Source organism: Harpegnathos saltator, unplaced genomic scaffold (genome assembly GCF_003227715.2).
Source record: "Harpegnathos saltator strain DR-91 unplaced genomic scaffold, Hsal_v8.6 scaffold289, whole genome shotgun sequence".
In the NCBI taxonomy this organism is placed as follows: domain Eukaryota; kingdom Metazoa; phylum Arthropoda; class Insecta; order Hymenoptera; family Formicidae; genus Harpegnathos; species Harpegnathos saltator.
Genome location: NW_020230082.1, coordinates 674,402 through 689,007, shown reverse-complemented (window position 1 = coordinate 689,007; position 14,606 = coordinate 674,402). Strand labels below are relative to the sequence as shown.

The following is a 14,606-nucleotide window of genomic DNA, read 5'->3' as shown; positions in this document are numbered from 1 at the left end:
CGCGACCGAGCAAGTGCGCGAGGAGAGAAAGAAGAACGAGCGAGAGATCGTGAGAGAAAGAGCGAGGTTATAGGAGTAGCGAGAAAAACTCGCGGCTCACGCAGTCAATTAGCTAGGACACGAAGCGGGAAAGAAACAGAAGTTAACTAAGGGGGCGACGCCTCGATCTTAGTTCTCCCATGTGCTACTCGGCTGTGCGTGAAAAACAAAATAATTCCTCGCTTCGCACGTTCCCGTTGACACGAGACGCTTACCGCGTTCTTTTGATATAGTCTCTGGAGCGTTGAAAAGATGAAAGAGAAAAGCCGGAGAATGTTCGCTTAGCGATAAGATCGCTGCTACCTCGCCTTCGTGTGTTACTCCGCGCGCCGCTCAGTTAGTGAGACAAAGTACACGGAACGATTGTCTGTCGTCTGTCTTTTTGTTCTATACTACTATCCATTTGCATGGAAGTTAAGTACGGGACACGAACCTAGGCGCATTTTACTTTTATCACCGTGAAATGTGCGCTACTAGCCGGACGCGTTTAGTTCTTAGGCGCATTTTTGTCATTCAGATTTGGCGTATCTAAAAATGCGGCCCTAGGCCGTATCCCCCGAAATACGGCCGGTGCCGCTTTCATTTTCTCCTGGTATAGGCAATAGCCTGTTCGTTTTGTCTGCACTGCTGAACTGGTCATTAAGTTAAAAGGTGAACAAACGTAAGGTTTCTCACTTCCAACTTGTTGCACCAGTTCAGCAGTTTGCAGACAAACGGAACAGAGAGGCTTAAGGCCGGCGTCTACAATAGGTGTAGTAAGCTTGTAGCTTTTTGGTCTAAGTTTTACCAATCGCTTCCCATTTAATTTCTTTTATGTTCTTGTATGTGATCTTTATAATATTTGTTTTGCATATAAACAGGGATTTGCTTGTACAATTGTTATTGAAGGTTACCCGACGATTTCCATAAAAAGGGAGGGGATAGCGTTGGTACCGACGAAAATCTCTAGGTAACTCAAATTAAATTTCTGTAGATTAGTAACACTGAGTAAGTAGTAATACATATTTTAGCCGAAACTTTTTGATAGAAATATAGGCGTATTAAGATAGGGTGTTTGGACATAAAGCGTGTTCGAGGCATATGAGCAAACAGGCACAAACTTTTGCAACGCATAATTATATAACCAATAAGAGAATAAACTAAGTAGAAGAATTGGAATCTCATTTAGAAGATGTCTCCTATTGGATATCGGACGTCGTATGTCGGGCATTCACAGATGTCTATACTATACTAAATTGCTAACCTCGATCTTTGACCTATACAAGAGCTGTGTCCCGCCTATTTTCCGGTTCCGGCCACTGAAGACCGCCAAAAACATGCGGCGGTGTGTGTTGTAGTGCGTACGTGAGTATCCGATGCGTGCTGTTAGTGTGCTGTACTGTAAGTATGTGCATTACCTGATGTGTCTACACTTGGATGTGGTCGTAATCTGCTGCTATTTATATAGTAACACTTGCAAATATATAAACGAGATAATTGCCAAGTACATGTTGCATTGTTAATTGCAATAATACGAATAAAAAAGGATATCACTTATTTAAGTAAGTAGAATAATTATTATATATAATAAATGTTCGAGGTTTGTAAATATGTGAGGGTTATCTTGCAACTTAAACATATGTTAATATTATTAATTTATTAATATTAGAATGGTTCACTTACAAAAAACAAAACGAAAGATAGAAATCCTGCAAGTAACAAACACAAATTTACAAAATTAATATTATTTAATAACACATAAGTTGCATTTTATTCTTTTAATATGTATGTAAAAAATTAATACAAATTTACTTTGACATATTTGAACTGTGATATATTCAACTTTAATGGTTTAACCGTTTACCAAACCACTTAGATTAGCAACACCTTATTAATACACACATCTTTAAAATTGATATTCTTTTTTGTTCGTATTTTCTTTAAATTTACAATTACTTATTCGGCATTATCGTCGTTTGTAGATTTATTCGGCGTTTGTAGATTTGCAGTTTTACTAACATAAATAGTAGTAGACACATCAGGTGTCACATCACGCCACTACTACATACGCGATCGGGTGTTTACATATCACCACTACATAACACCACATCCGCCCGCCAATTTCTTCTTGCGGTCTTCTCATGGCCGAACGGACAATGGGCGGACACAGCTCTTTGGAGGAACAGTTAAGCAATCTAGTTATAATATAGACATCTGTGCGGACATTGGACACGGTGTCAAGCCTCCATAAGCGAGTGTAAGGGCAAAGAGGAAGCTGAGAGCGGCCAACACGGCGTTTTCGGCGACACCGATTTTTCGCACTGCGAAATGGGCCCCTCTGCATCCAGTTATGAGAGAACTCCGATGACTACATCCACTTTGCTAGGTCTTGTGGTAAATCTGCATGTGTGGAAGTCCGTGCTAAATCCACTATCAGGCGGTTTATGTTCCGTGCTGCAACATAGTTATATCTCTATGCCAGGACTTGTCCGCAAGTCTTTAAAAAGAGCGATGGGGGAGCAGGGAAAATAAAAGTAACATATTAATTATTAAATCCTCTACATCATATCTCTATCGATCAAAGTCTCCTGTATAATAAACGATTTGATACGTCTGGAGACGCATGATGTATCGTTGCTCGCGTCCCGTTCCCTTCGTCCTGCTTCTCATATTCAGCATCCCGTCCGCTCCGACATTCGCTGCGTGGCACTGACAATGGCCACTGACAATGGCCGTTAGCATTTGATTCCGCTCGGAGGAGCATACATGTTAATGTAACGCGACGGAGACTCCGATTATAAGATATCCCGCGAGTCGACGAAATATTTGAACTTTTAAAAAAGCATCAAAGAAAATCATGTTGTAATGTCATGGGTGAAATCTCACCCTGGTATTTATTTTTTTATTTTCGAAATAAAAAAAGCCAAACGAATGCAATTAAATGTTATTTAATTATCATTGAAATTAGATGAAAAGTAGAAGAGTTATTGTCCGCAGCGGATAATCTAACATTTAATAAGAACGAGACAAATTCGCATAGATGAAATTCCACTTCTTTAACGCTACCATGACCCTTAATTATTCTCCGAAAACGCGTTACAACAACTTTGACATTCTGTACAATTAGTTGCTAACATATTTTCTAATCGTACACATTCCTCTTAATTAACATAAAGCTAACAAATATCCGATGCTTCGACAGAATAATTTTCTTTATTTTCAGTGATCAATAAATAGTAAATCAATGTCGCGTACAGTTGAAAGGCCTCCTCGCATTTCCCTCGTTGTCCCGGAACCTTCGAGAAAAGAAAAGATGCCCAAGGGCAAGTCTCTCTTGCTTCAACCGCCGCCGAGGCCCGCAATGTTTACATCGCGCCGATTGTGTTGATCGACTTGCGAGCGACGACACTTTTTGCCCTTCGTTTTGACGTATTGATGACGAATTTTCCGGGAATAAGAAGTCGGAATTTCTCAGTTGGCGCTACTGTTCTAATATATCACTTCTTTTGTACAGTAGAAACGTGTTGCAGAGTTTTATTATAGTTATAAGTTTTACTTGTAAAAACTCATGTACACATATATACAATAAAAAAAATAATTTGAGTTTGATACTTCTAAAAATAACACAATACGTGTTGCGCTTGTACTTGGCGCCTTTTATTTTACCTTTTTGTTTAAAAAGGTAAGTTTTATATATTATTAAATATACGTACGTTTCACGTATAACGTGATTGACTTGGAGTACTCCGTGCCCACGCATGTTATTCATAGCGACGCATTCATACTTTCCCTGATCTGTTACATCGGATTCGATAATCTGCAAGGCACCTGAAACATAAAATGTGATATTCTCGAACAGCGTTCCTCTCAGGATTTTCTTGTCCAAAGAAAGATCAATGATGTGATCGCAGATCTCGTGTATGTCATGTCAAAATAGAGACAGTTTGAATTCAGCGTAATATGATTTTTGGAACAGACGTAAATAATTATTGTGAAGTTTGAAGCGACTCTCTCTCTCTCAGGCATGCTTTGAAAACACGAGTTATTTTCATTTTCAGCTAACGGACGACGCAGGCATTAACATTGATCGGCAAGGTGGGGGGTAACCGTGCCTTCCCGATTGTTTATTTTCGTACGCTTATATATGACTCCGTGATTGCGGAAAGGACATTGCGCCTCGGGCCGACGAACGACGCGCATGCCGCGACGCAGAGCAGGTCGGTTAATACGCGTTTCTTTGTCCCCGAATTTTACTTGCGCGAGTGTTAGAGCTAGAGTCAGTGTCGTCGCCAGTGCTACGATGGAGTATCCGGGGGTGCTGCGACGGAGTAACCAGAAGGAGGACGTCGGATCGAGAAGTCAGGATGGAGAGAGGACTCGGAGCGCGCCGAGAGACATAGCCGAGGACAGCGATACATCATGTATGGTATTCGAGGTACCTCGAGTAATTATTATTACGCAGGATTTTTCTAATTTTAACGGACCTTACTCGAAGTAAGGACATACCCGAGTCGAAATTAGATCAGCATTCATAGTTTATCATTTGAAAAATAGCTTGAGATTTGATTATTCGTTAAACTAATTTCACGTAACATGAGTTCTACTTTTCTTTTCTCGTAAAATATGAATGTCTATTCAAGCAAGGTTGCTGAGGCAAGCTAAGGTTTATGAATACAAATTTTTAATTATGTTCTCAATGAAAAATTGCACATAATTTAAAAAAAACTATGAATAATGATCTTAGAATCTGATATAAATTTTACAAGTGTTGATTTTTATTCGTCTAATAATGCTCAGATTGCTGTTTTCGTTTAGAATCTGCTAGAATATCCGTTTCTCATTCTTGTTTATCTTTCTTATTGTACCGAATCAGAATTAAAATCTCTATTAGTGAAACAGCATTATTAGACATAACCGTTGTCTTTTTGCAGCTTCAGCTCTTTTAAGAGCTACAATTCTCATCATTCTCATTAGAAAAAAGAAAAGAAAAAAAAGAGAAGAAAAAAGGAAAAAAGAACTTTAAGAATGATGAGAATAAAAAGTGTTTTTCGTCCCCCATTTCCTCTAATTCTCATATGATTATTTAATCCTTATATATTTATCTCACGCGCAGTTCTAACAAAGGCAGTTCTATTTACGTTTTTATCTTTATTCTCTTTCTTGCGCTGTTAAGCGAATATATAATCAAAATCAACAAAAATTGCTCATTTAAATTAAGAATATAAGGATTAAGTACATATATATTATCGTAATAAACGAGTATTAAATAACTGCGGAATACGTCGCTGTTGAAGACTCATCATGGGCGAGACTGCGAGAGTAGCCAGATGTAACGTTCAGGTAGGACAAAGCTTGTTCACTATTGCGCACCTAGATATTCTACATTGATTTTTCAAATTGGATGCAATTTGCAGGATCAATGTAGAATTAATATTTCGATTCGGGAAAGACTCGGGAATGAGAACGAATTGTCATTGCACTTGGACAATCTTCTAACACTGATTTCTGGTATTGACCGATATTCGATTTTCGGTACTGATTTACTCTTTCATTCCTCTACAAGAAAAAAAAATTGATACGACTCGTCCATTTAACCGCGTTAATTTGATGAATAAATTAAATATTGATCAGTCTTCAATTTTCAGTACTGATTTATTCTCTCTTTTCTTTTATAAGACAAGAAAAATTGATATGAATCATTCGTTTATTCGAGTTAATTTGTTGAATAAGATTAGAGGGGTAAGTACCTGAAAAATGAGAACAAATTGTCATTGCATTTGGACAATTTTTTGACACTGATTTATGGTATTAATCGATATTCGATTTTCGGTACTGATTTACTCTTTCATTGCTCTATAAGAAAAGGAAAAATTGATACGAATCGTTCATTTATTCGCGTTAATTTTTTTTTTATTATATATAAGTGGTCCATGGGACGATTAAATATTCGAATACATGTTGCCGTATCAAAGTCTCCTCTATAATAAACGATTTGACACGTCTGGGGACGCATGATGTATCGTTGCTCGCATCCCATTCCCTTCGTCCTACTTTTCTGTATAAAATGTCGAATTGAAACGTATTAAAAAGTATTGACATTTTGAATATGTCTGATTTCTGAATCTTTTTGATCCGAAGAAAAGGATTGAAAAGTATTAGTTTCCATTAAATTTTACTGCGCTAAATGCGAGACGGTCTCTTTCACCCGAGTGCCTCACCAGGGAAATTTCTCTGGTACGCTAAATCCCGTAAGGTCATCAGTCTTTATAGTATATCTCGTCGGTGCATAAGGTTTATATTACCTGTACATACATATTTTGAAACATTTTCTTTGGATATTATATCAAACGGATTTTGCGTGTCACGTAATATCCTTCGGACTACAAAGACATTATTATTTTGATCAATTTGATTTCTTTGGTATTCATTGAATTATCCAGAACGCGCAACTGTCATGTTGAACGACTTAATTGTCGTGTGAAATGTTTCGATTTTCACAAATTCATATAAAATTTTTCATTTTTCACTAATTCACAAAAAGTCTTTCACTTTTTATTAATTCACGCTAGGGAAAAGATTCATGATCGCTGCCCTGAGCAACTGCAACGCTTTTCGAATCATCTATGTCGGCGTGCTTTTACTCCTCAGATTTCTGTCATTAATAACTCGATAATTATTGCGAATCTCGCAAAATGGTATGGGACTTTTATGTTTGTCTCAACCTAATCTACCCTCACACTTCGGGTTGGCTAATTACCGGACACTTCGTATGATCTTCATGATATTAATCATACACAAAGTCAATTCTTTTTTTTTTGCACATGTTAACATGTTGATTCATGTTATAAACGCGTAACAATGTGCGAGACCGTGCTTGTCAAATATGTTGTTATGGTTGTAGCACGGACATAAACCGCCTAAAAATGGATGTAGCACGGACTGCCACCACATGCAGATTTTACCACCAAGACCTAAAAGTGGATGTAGCATCGTAGTTCTCTCAAAATGGATGCAGATGGGGCCCATTTCCAGTGCGAAAAATCGGTGTCGCCGAAAACGCCGTGTTGGCCGCTCTCACGTTCTTCTCTGGTAAGGGCTCGATTCCTGACGGCGTGTGAATGAGATGCGCGTACGAAAATCTATATTATATGTAACGTAAACTATAACACTCAGTGCATCTCTTTCATGAAAAATTCATTGAATAAAATGAAAGCAAAGCCTTTTGTTATAAAATAAACGCAAAGAAGCAATATATTAAAAAATAAATTGTGCGTCCTTTAGAGTGAACCAATGGATTTATTGATTGTCGTGAACGTGTTAATAATTCGATAATTATTGCGAATCTCGCAAAACGGTATGGGACTTTTATGTTTGTCTCAACCCAATCTACCCTCACACCTCGGGTTGGCAGCTAATTACCGGACACTTCGTATGATCTTCATGATATTAATCATACACAATGTCAATTCTTTTTTTTTGCACATGTTAACATGTTAATGCGTGTTATAAACGCGTAACAATGTGCGAGATCGTGCTTATCAAGTACGCTATTATGATTGTAGTATGGACATAAACCTGAAAATGGATGTAGCACGGACTGCTACCACATGCAGGTTTTACCGCCGAAACCTAAAAGTGGATGTAGCATCGTAGTTCCTCTCTCAAAATGGATGCAGATGGCGCCCTTTCCCAGTGCAGAAAATCGTCGCCGAAAACGCCGTGTTGGCCGCTCTCACGTTCCTCTCTGCTTATAGATAAGCTTCCATGTAATGAGATTATTTGCTTTCACCGCCGGTTTTGCCACAAAACGTTAATTCGAGGGCGTTGATTGGCATAAACTAGCTAATGGTATAATTTTATTATCGAATACGTTCAACTTACATTTACGTAAAAATTACTTCTATATGTTCATGATCGTATATAGAATTGGCTAGTAATAACAAGCTTTGCAGATTTGTTTTAGATGTATTTGGGATTTTCAATTATACAGCAATATCGTTTACATATAACATACATGAATATTTTTATTCTATTTCTAATATGACTTAAAACAATAGTTTATAATAGAGATTATAATCGCATATTTGCGTTTTTCACAGTTTTATGGAAAATCGAAGATATAAACCAGAGAGACATTACTTGTACATAAGTGTTCTGCATTGCTGGGTTTTATCTTTAATATTAAGATACAAGCGAAATGAAAGTTCTGCTTAGGCATTTGAATGAATCGCAGTGATTATTTTACAAAATAGAAATACGTAATCTTCCCCGTTTTATTGATCATGCTTGGACGCTCATTCAATGTCAACGCAGACTTCCTTCTTTAATATGTACTAAATTCAATTCATTGTACACAGACGGGTATATATGCTTTAACACGTAGTGACTACGATTTTCGAGAGTATATTATATATGCATACAGTCGAAAATAGTAGCAAAAAAAACGTATATTATGACATATTAAAGATATCTTAATAATATGAGTTAAGGAATATATATCTGTCTTGTACATAAATAAAGGTTGCATAAAACAAAAAAGCCGATATTTTTTTCTGATAACGCATGATGATGAAAAGCCACTCGCAAATTGTGTAATGTCATTGAGCGCTTATCGCATATTAACAAAACAGCATTAAAAGACCTAATTATTGCTACATGTGAATTAAATCATTTAGACAAGTTCGACGAAAGAGAGAGAGAGGGGGGGAGAGAGAGAGAGAGAGAGAGAGAGAAAGAGAGAGAGAAAAGAGAGATAGGTAGAGAGAGAGAGAGAGAGAGAAAGAGAGAGAGAGAGAGAGAAGAATGAGCGGTACTAATTCTACGAAAGTGTAGGTGTGTCTCACGTGATCGGTCGAGCGTCGTTGACTATAGATTGAGAAAAACTATATCACAGACGAAGGAGAAACAGAGAAGTAGTGCGACGGTGGCGACGACAGCGGTATCTACCAAATCTTAGCTGCAATGGCTCTCTGCATTAAAACATTCTTGCTTCGCTGCTTCATGCGCTCAATGAAGTACTCCTTGCCCTCCAGGTTATCGTTGACGGGTCCAACCTCCTCACTCTGGCAACAAACGAGACTTAGTTGGCCCCTGACTCGAGTTTCCTCGCGCGTGGCTGATCGTCATCATCATCACCATCACCACCGTCATCATTATTCTCATCAACTATTCCTTCGCTTATCATCATCCAGATTATCATGATCATCATGAAGAAGATTGCCTATTCATTCACGAAAGCCTACGCGGAACCTAACCAACCTTGTTAGTTGCGTCGCCCCCCTCTCCCTCTCCCCATCTCTCATAGTCATCATCGTCCCTTTCTTCACCCTCACTCAAGGGCCCGGCTTGTCTCTTGTTGGGTGGTACAGTTGAACTACCGCTACCTTGTTGATGTTCAACATCGTCGCCACCCTCGAGCATCTTGTTTATCTTTTCTTTCGCTTCATCAACCTTTCGCATAGGATCAGGTGAGTAACTGCGATCGCTATAACGGTCGCGTGACGTTGCACGCCGATCTCTGAAGTCTCGCCTGTCACGGAAATCGCGGAAACCCTGCTTACCGTGGAAGAATCTACCACCACGATTGCCGCGACCGCGACCGCCACCACGATTATTGAAGCCGCCACCACGTCGGTTACCGAAACGATTGTTATGTTGGTTATTGTAGAAGCGATTCCGATTCTGGAAATTACCGCCGCCACGATGGTTTGGATTGTTGAATCCTTGAAAACGCGGCTTGTAATATGTACCGCGATTATTATACGGCCGAAATTGTCTCTTGCGATAGTAACCCCTATCGCCTGATCTACTGCGACTGCGACTTCTCGTGTATGATCTGGATCGTGACCTTGATCGTGATCTGCTGTACGTGCCCGAGGGTGATCTGCTGTATTTTCTTTCATAACTTCCGGATCTTCGGTTTGAATATGAACGTGAACGGCTTCGCCTTGGCGATCGAGACCTCGACGAGCCTGAGCTAGAGGCACTGCGAGATCTACTACGAGATCGTTTCGCTGGGCGATCTCTGCTCATTCTTTTATTTACCCCACCTCTGCTACTCGAATCGCGTTTCTTGGGGGTCTGTCGATGCTGACGCTCAACTTCGCTATCAGAATCGGTTCTTGGACCTTTGGCTTGATTTTGATTCTTTGTCGACGCTGGCGGGCGCGGTGGTTCCGACAGATGACCGGTTCCACTGTTCTGACCAATTGGTTGAAATTTGCCACCCAAATTGTTACTGGAGCCAAATTTAGAGGGTGTGGTTTGTGGTACGGATAAAGACGGATCTTTGTACGACTGGAACTTATTTTGTGGCTGTGGCGTAGGATATTTAACAGGTGCCTGTTTTGGCATCGGTGACTCTTTGGGCAATGGCGGTGGAGGTGTCGGTGCAGACATCGGCTGCGCTGGTGTTGCCCTTTTTTCGGCGAGTTCACGCTGCATCTGTTTGCGTATATTCAAGGATTTCTCAAGGGCCGCGCGTTGCAGTCTCTCTTCTAACTCATTGTCGTCATCCTCGTCGCTATCTACGAAGACGTTGGATTGCAACTTTTTGCTCTCTGGAACATCTTGCCACTTTTGCGATGGAACATCCTTTTGCCTGAAACCACATACGAATGTGAATTCATATAGTTAAATATATATTATACAGTAATAGAACAAATACTTGTAATAAATTACATATACACGTATATGTATGTATGTAATTTACACACACACACGCACACACGCGTACACGCACGCACACACATACACGTAATTTATATTGCTCGTATTTTGTAAAAATATTCTTCATGTTTCCTGATGTTATTGCATGAGTGCAATGTAATGTATGTTTTTAACGAATATATTGCCTAAGATTGTTACACAAATTATCTCATAATTAAGGACATAATGCTCGCTACAACACCCTATAAACATAAAACATACTGCATCGTAATAAACAAGAAAATTTTTTGAAGTCCATAATAATTACACAAGACCACAGACTAAAAAATATATTTTGTTCTGGAAGTAAAACCAACTGTTTCTTACATATTTTGATGTGCTGAAACAGAATCCGTTTCCCAAAAACTTGTATTATGTCACATTTATGAGATACACATAATAAGAAGGTTAAAAATCATATAATTCACATCGCAAATTAAAATAACGTAGATTATAAATTCCTATCTACGTAGAATCACAATCATAAACTGTAAACCAATCAAACGAAATTCTTTGAACCTTTAACCCATAAATCCCAAACCCATACGTCTCAAACTCATACCCTTGAAGACAAGATCTCGAAATGATCCAGTCAATGAAGACAAGACACAGATAAACTAACAATCTCACCAACCTCTTATTTTTTTACTTTTTTTGTGCGCGGTCGCGGTACTTTTTTTTCTTCAAATAATCTTCAGATTGTTTTTCTTTTATGCATCATTTTCTTTCTTGTGTCTCTTTTCAATAACCAACAGTAATCTGCTATTATATTTTCGTCCTATCTACTTTGGTATCTTCTCTCAATTTCCTTTAGGTCTTGATGAAATCGCCTGTTCTTCACTATTGTGTCTTAGATTTTCGGGAAAGTAGTCGAGATAAGAATGGAAAGAATGCAATTTTACATTCATAAGATCACATTCATATCTTAATTTGTTCTAGTTCAATAACATGGATTCGATGATTCTTTTATAGTTTTATAGTTTATCTGTGCCTTGCCTTCATTGGCCGGATTAATTCCAGATCTTGCCTTCACTGGTCGGATTATTTCGAAATCTTGCTTTCAAAAATATTTGAGTTTGGAGTCTATGGGTTTGAGGTTTATGGGTTGAAGGTTCAAAGGACACCCAGTTTGGTTTACAATTGTGGTTCTATATAGATAGGAATTTATGATCTGCGTTATTTTAATTTGCGATGTAAATTATGATTTTGAACCCTCTTATTATGTGTATCTCATAAATGTGACAATATGAATTTTTGAGAAACGGATTCTTTCAGCACATCAAGATACGTAAAAAACAGTTGGTCTCTTTTCCGGAATAAAATACTTTCATTTTGTGATCTTGTGTTATTAAAAAGTAAAGGAACGGAAGAAAGAGAAAGAGAGAGGGAGAGGAAAGGGGACGGAAGAGGGAGAAACATGAAAACGATAAGACGAGTTCTATACTAATAAGATCATATCAAAGATAAAATTATAATTATTGACGATTTTTTAGCAATGAGTGACGTGTGAACGCCAAAATGCCAGTCAACATCACACACATTGCCCGTCATTACCAGGAAATTAACAGATTCAAAATATCTGTCACGAAATTAAGCTTACAAGATTCTGTCACTTTCCATATATTTAATTACGCATGCACATACTGATATTCTCTAATTATTACTTTAGTGAATATTGCAAATCTTGTAAAACAGTATAGGGCTATCAAGTTTAGTTTGATGTACTCTACTTAGCTATACATAGCTAAGCAAATAACTAGCATAAACCTTGAGCGTTGTACATCTTGCCAAAGAGTATATAACAAAAAATTCCTGAGATATGCTTATTCTGCGTACTTAGCCTATCGTATGAAGAATTTTATTAGCAAGTTCCACTTTCTCATAATGCTCTTTAGATAACGTTAAAAGGTGAGTTTTTGACGACCTAAAATCAACTTTTCGACTAAGATATGGAAATAAATCAATAAAAATTTTATATTCAATAACAAAAATAAAAACAGTACACAAAACACAGCAGAGAGGGTTTAGAGTCGATAAATATTACGGGAGTAACAAACTGAAGGGCCTTTATTTCTGCTATATACACACACACGCACACGCACATGCGTACGCGCAACGCAGATATAAATCCAATCGTGCAACTTTCACGCGGCATACCTTAGGTAATACTAATACCGGCAATAGTGTAATTTTCAAGCCTTACAACTCAAAAAATATTTTACACAAACACATTTTATTATAACATTTTGGAGAACTCTAAAGATGAGCTATAAATTTATGCAATGAAAAGTGGGTGTTCGCGTATAAAAATCTTAAAATAATTTTTGTTACTTTCAAATGGTTTTTAAAAAATAAACTAATAACACGACGTTATTATCCTTCTCGAAATAAAATTATGTAGGTCATATCTTTTCATTTTTGTATGTTTCTTTAATTTCAAAGGTAGTTCATTCTCCTTCAATTTTCTCCTTTCCGTTATTAATAAGCATAAAAAGAAAAAAAAACGCATAAGAAACAAAACTGAATGCAAGATATAGACGTTTTCTAGATCATGGATTATAAATATGAAATCAGATGTGCAGACTCGACAAAACTACAAAATTCGATATGAAACTTTTTATTTTTTAGATATTTTGTTTAAATATTTTATTATTTAAACAAATAATTTTACATATTTGACTTCATATTCATAATCCGCGAACCAGAAAATGCTGGACGACAAGAGAGAGAAAATTGAAAGAGGATGAACTATTTTTAAAACAAAAAACAGCCAAAAATGGAAAAACATGATCTAAATATTTTTTATGTATACCAAGTTACAAAAAAATCGGAGTGTACCTTTTATGTAAGATTTACTTGTCGGAATAGTTCGATGAAGAATGTAAATAGATAAGACAGAAAGATAAAGCAAGGACACAAATATTTACATAAAATCAACAAGTAACAAAAATGAATACTACAATAAAAAAAAAGCGACCACTGAGTTATGTAGAAGGAAAGAAAGAATATACTATAATATGATAAAAAAATTGAGAAAAGTAAGACACTGCAGAAAATACTATCGCTATTCCATCGTAAAACAACTGTTTAAAGAATCCAAACCAAGAGAACATTTTGCAACAAGAGTTGGAAGAAGTTTAGAAGTAAACAGAAAAAGAAAAAGAGCGAGAGAGGGGGGAGAGAGAGGGAGAGAGAGAGAGAGGAGGAGGAGGAAGAGAAAAAAAGGAAGGAAAGAGAGAGAAGTTGGCATCAAGATTGAAACCGGTGATTCGAATTCATTTAAAATAGGAAATTAGTTTTAAGAAAATAACTAGTTTCATTAGATATCTGACATCAATTATGAATGAAAATAATTCAGTCATTGATGAGATAGAAACAAGAATAGGAAAGGAAGCTTATTTCGCGAAAAGTTTATTATATTCTAATATCCTAAAAATAAAGACGAGAATCTACAAAATTGTTTTCTATTGTGATCTATGGTAGTAAAACGTGAATAGATAAGAAGAAATATTATATAAACAATAAGAAGAATTATATAAACGTTTCAAGCATAAAATACTAATGGAAAAGGCTCAATACAAGACGGAGAATGCACATAAATTTTGAACTTTATACTGATTTTTTGAACTTTATATTGATTAGTATCGCAGATATAATTAAGTTTCGCAAATTAAACCGCAAAGAATTAACTGGTTCAAATATGTGTACAGAATGGATAAAGATAAATATAAAAATTGTCAGAATGTAAATCTATAAAAACTCGGCCAAGACGGCCAAGATTGAGAAAACAATAGATGGGATGTGTCGAGGGGAAACTTGAAAACATAGAGGCTAGAGATCGGAGGAGAGTTCTCGGAAATAGAAAGGAACGATATAGAGTT

The 14,606-nt window shown here is 37.1% G+C and overlaps 1 protein-coding gene across 4 annotated transcripts in view; it reads right to left on the bottom strand.

Moving 5' to 3' along the window:
• Positions 1-7,963: 7,963 nt before the first annotated feature.
• Positions 7,964-14,606, bottom strand: part of LOC105190650 (tetratricopeptide repeat protein 14 homolog) — a 38,393-nt gene continuing 31,750 nt past the window's right edge. For all 4 annotated transcript variants that reach the window (XM_011153484.3, XM_025299675.1, XM_025299676.1 and 1 more), the window contains 2 exons: positions 9,277-10,618; positions 7,964-9,080 (listed from right to left, as the gene is read on the bottom strand). In XM_011153484.3, the coding sequence (XP_011151786.1) occupies positions 8,961-9,080; positions 9,277-10,618 (1,462 nt within the window). In that variant the 3' untranslated portion in view covers positions 7,964-8,960. The remainder of the gene's footprint in view (positions 9,081-9,276; positions 10,619-14,606) is intronic.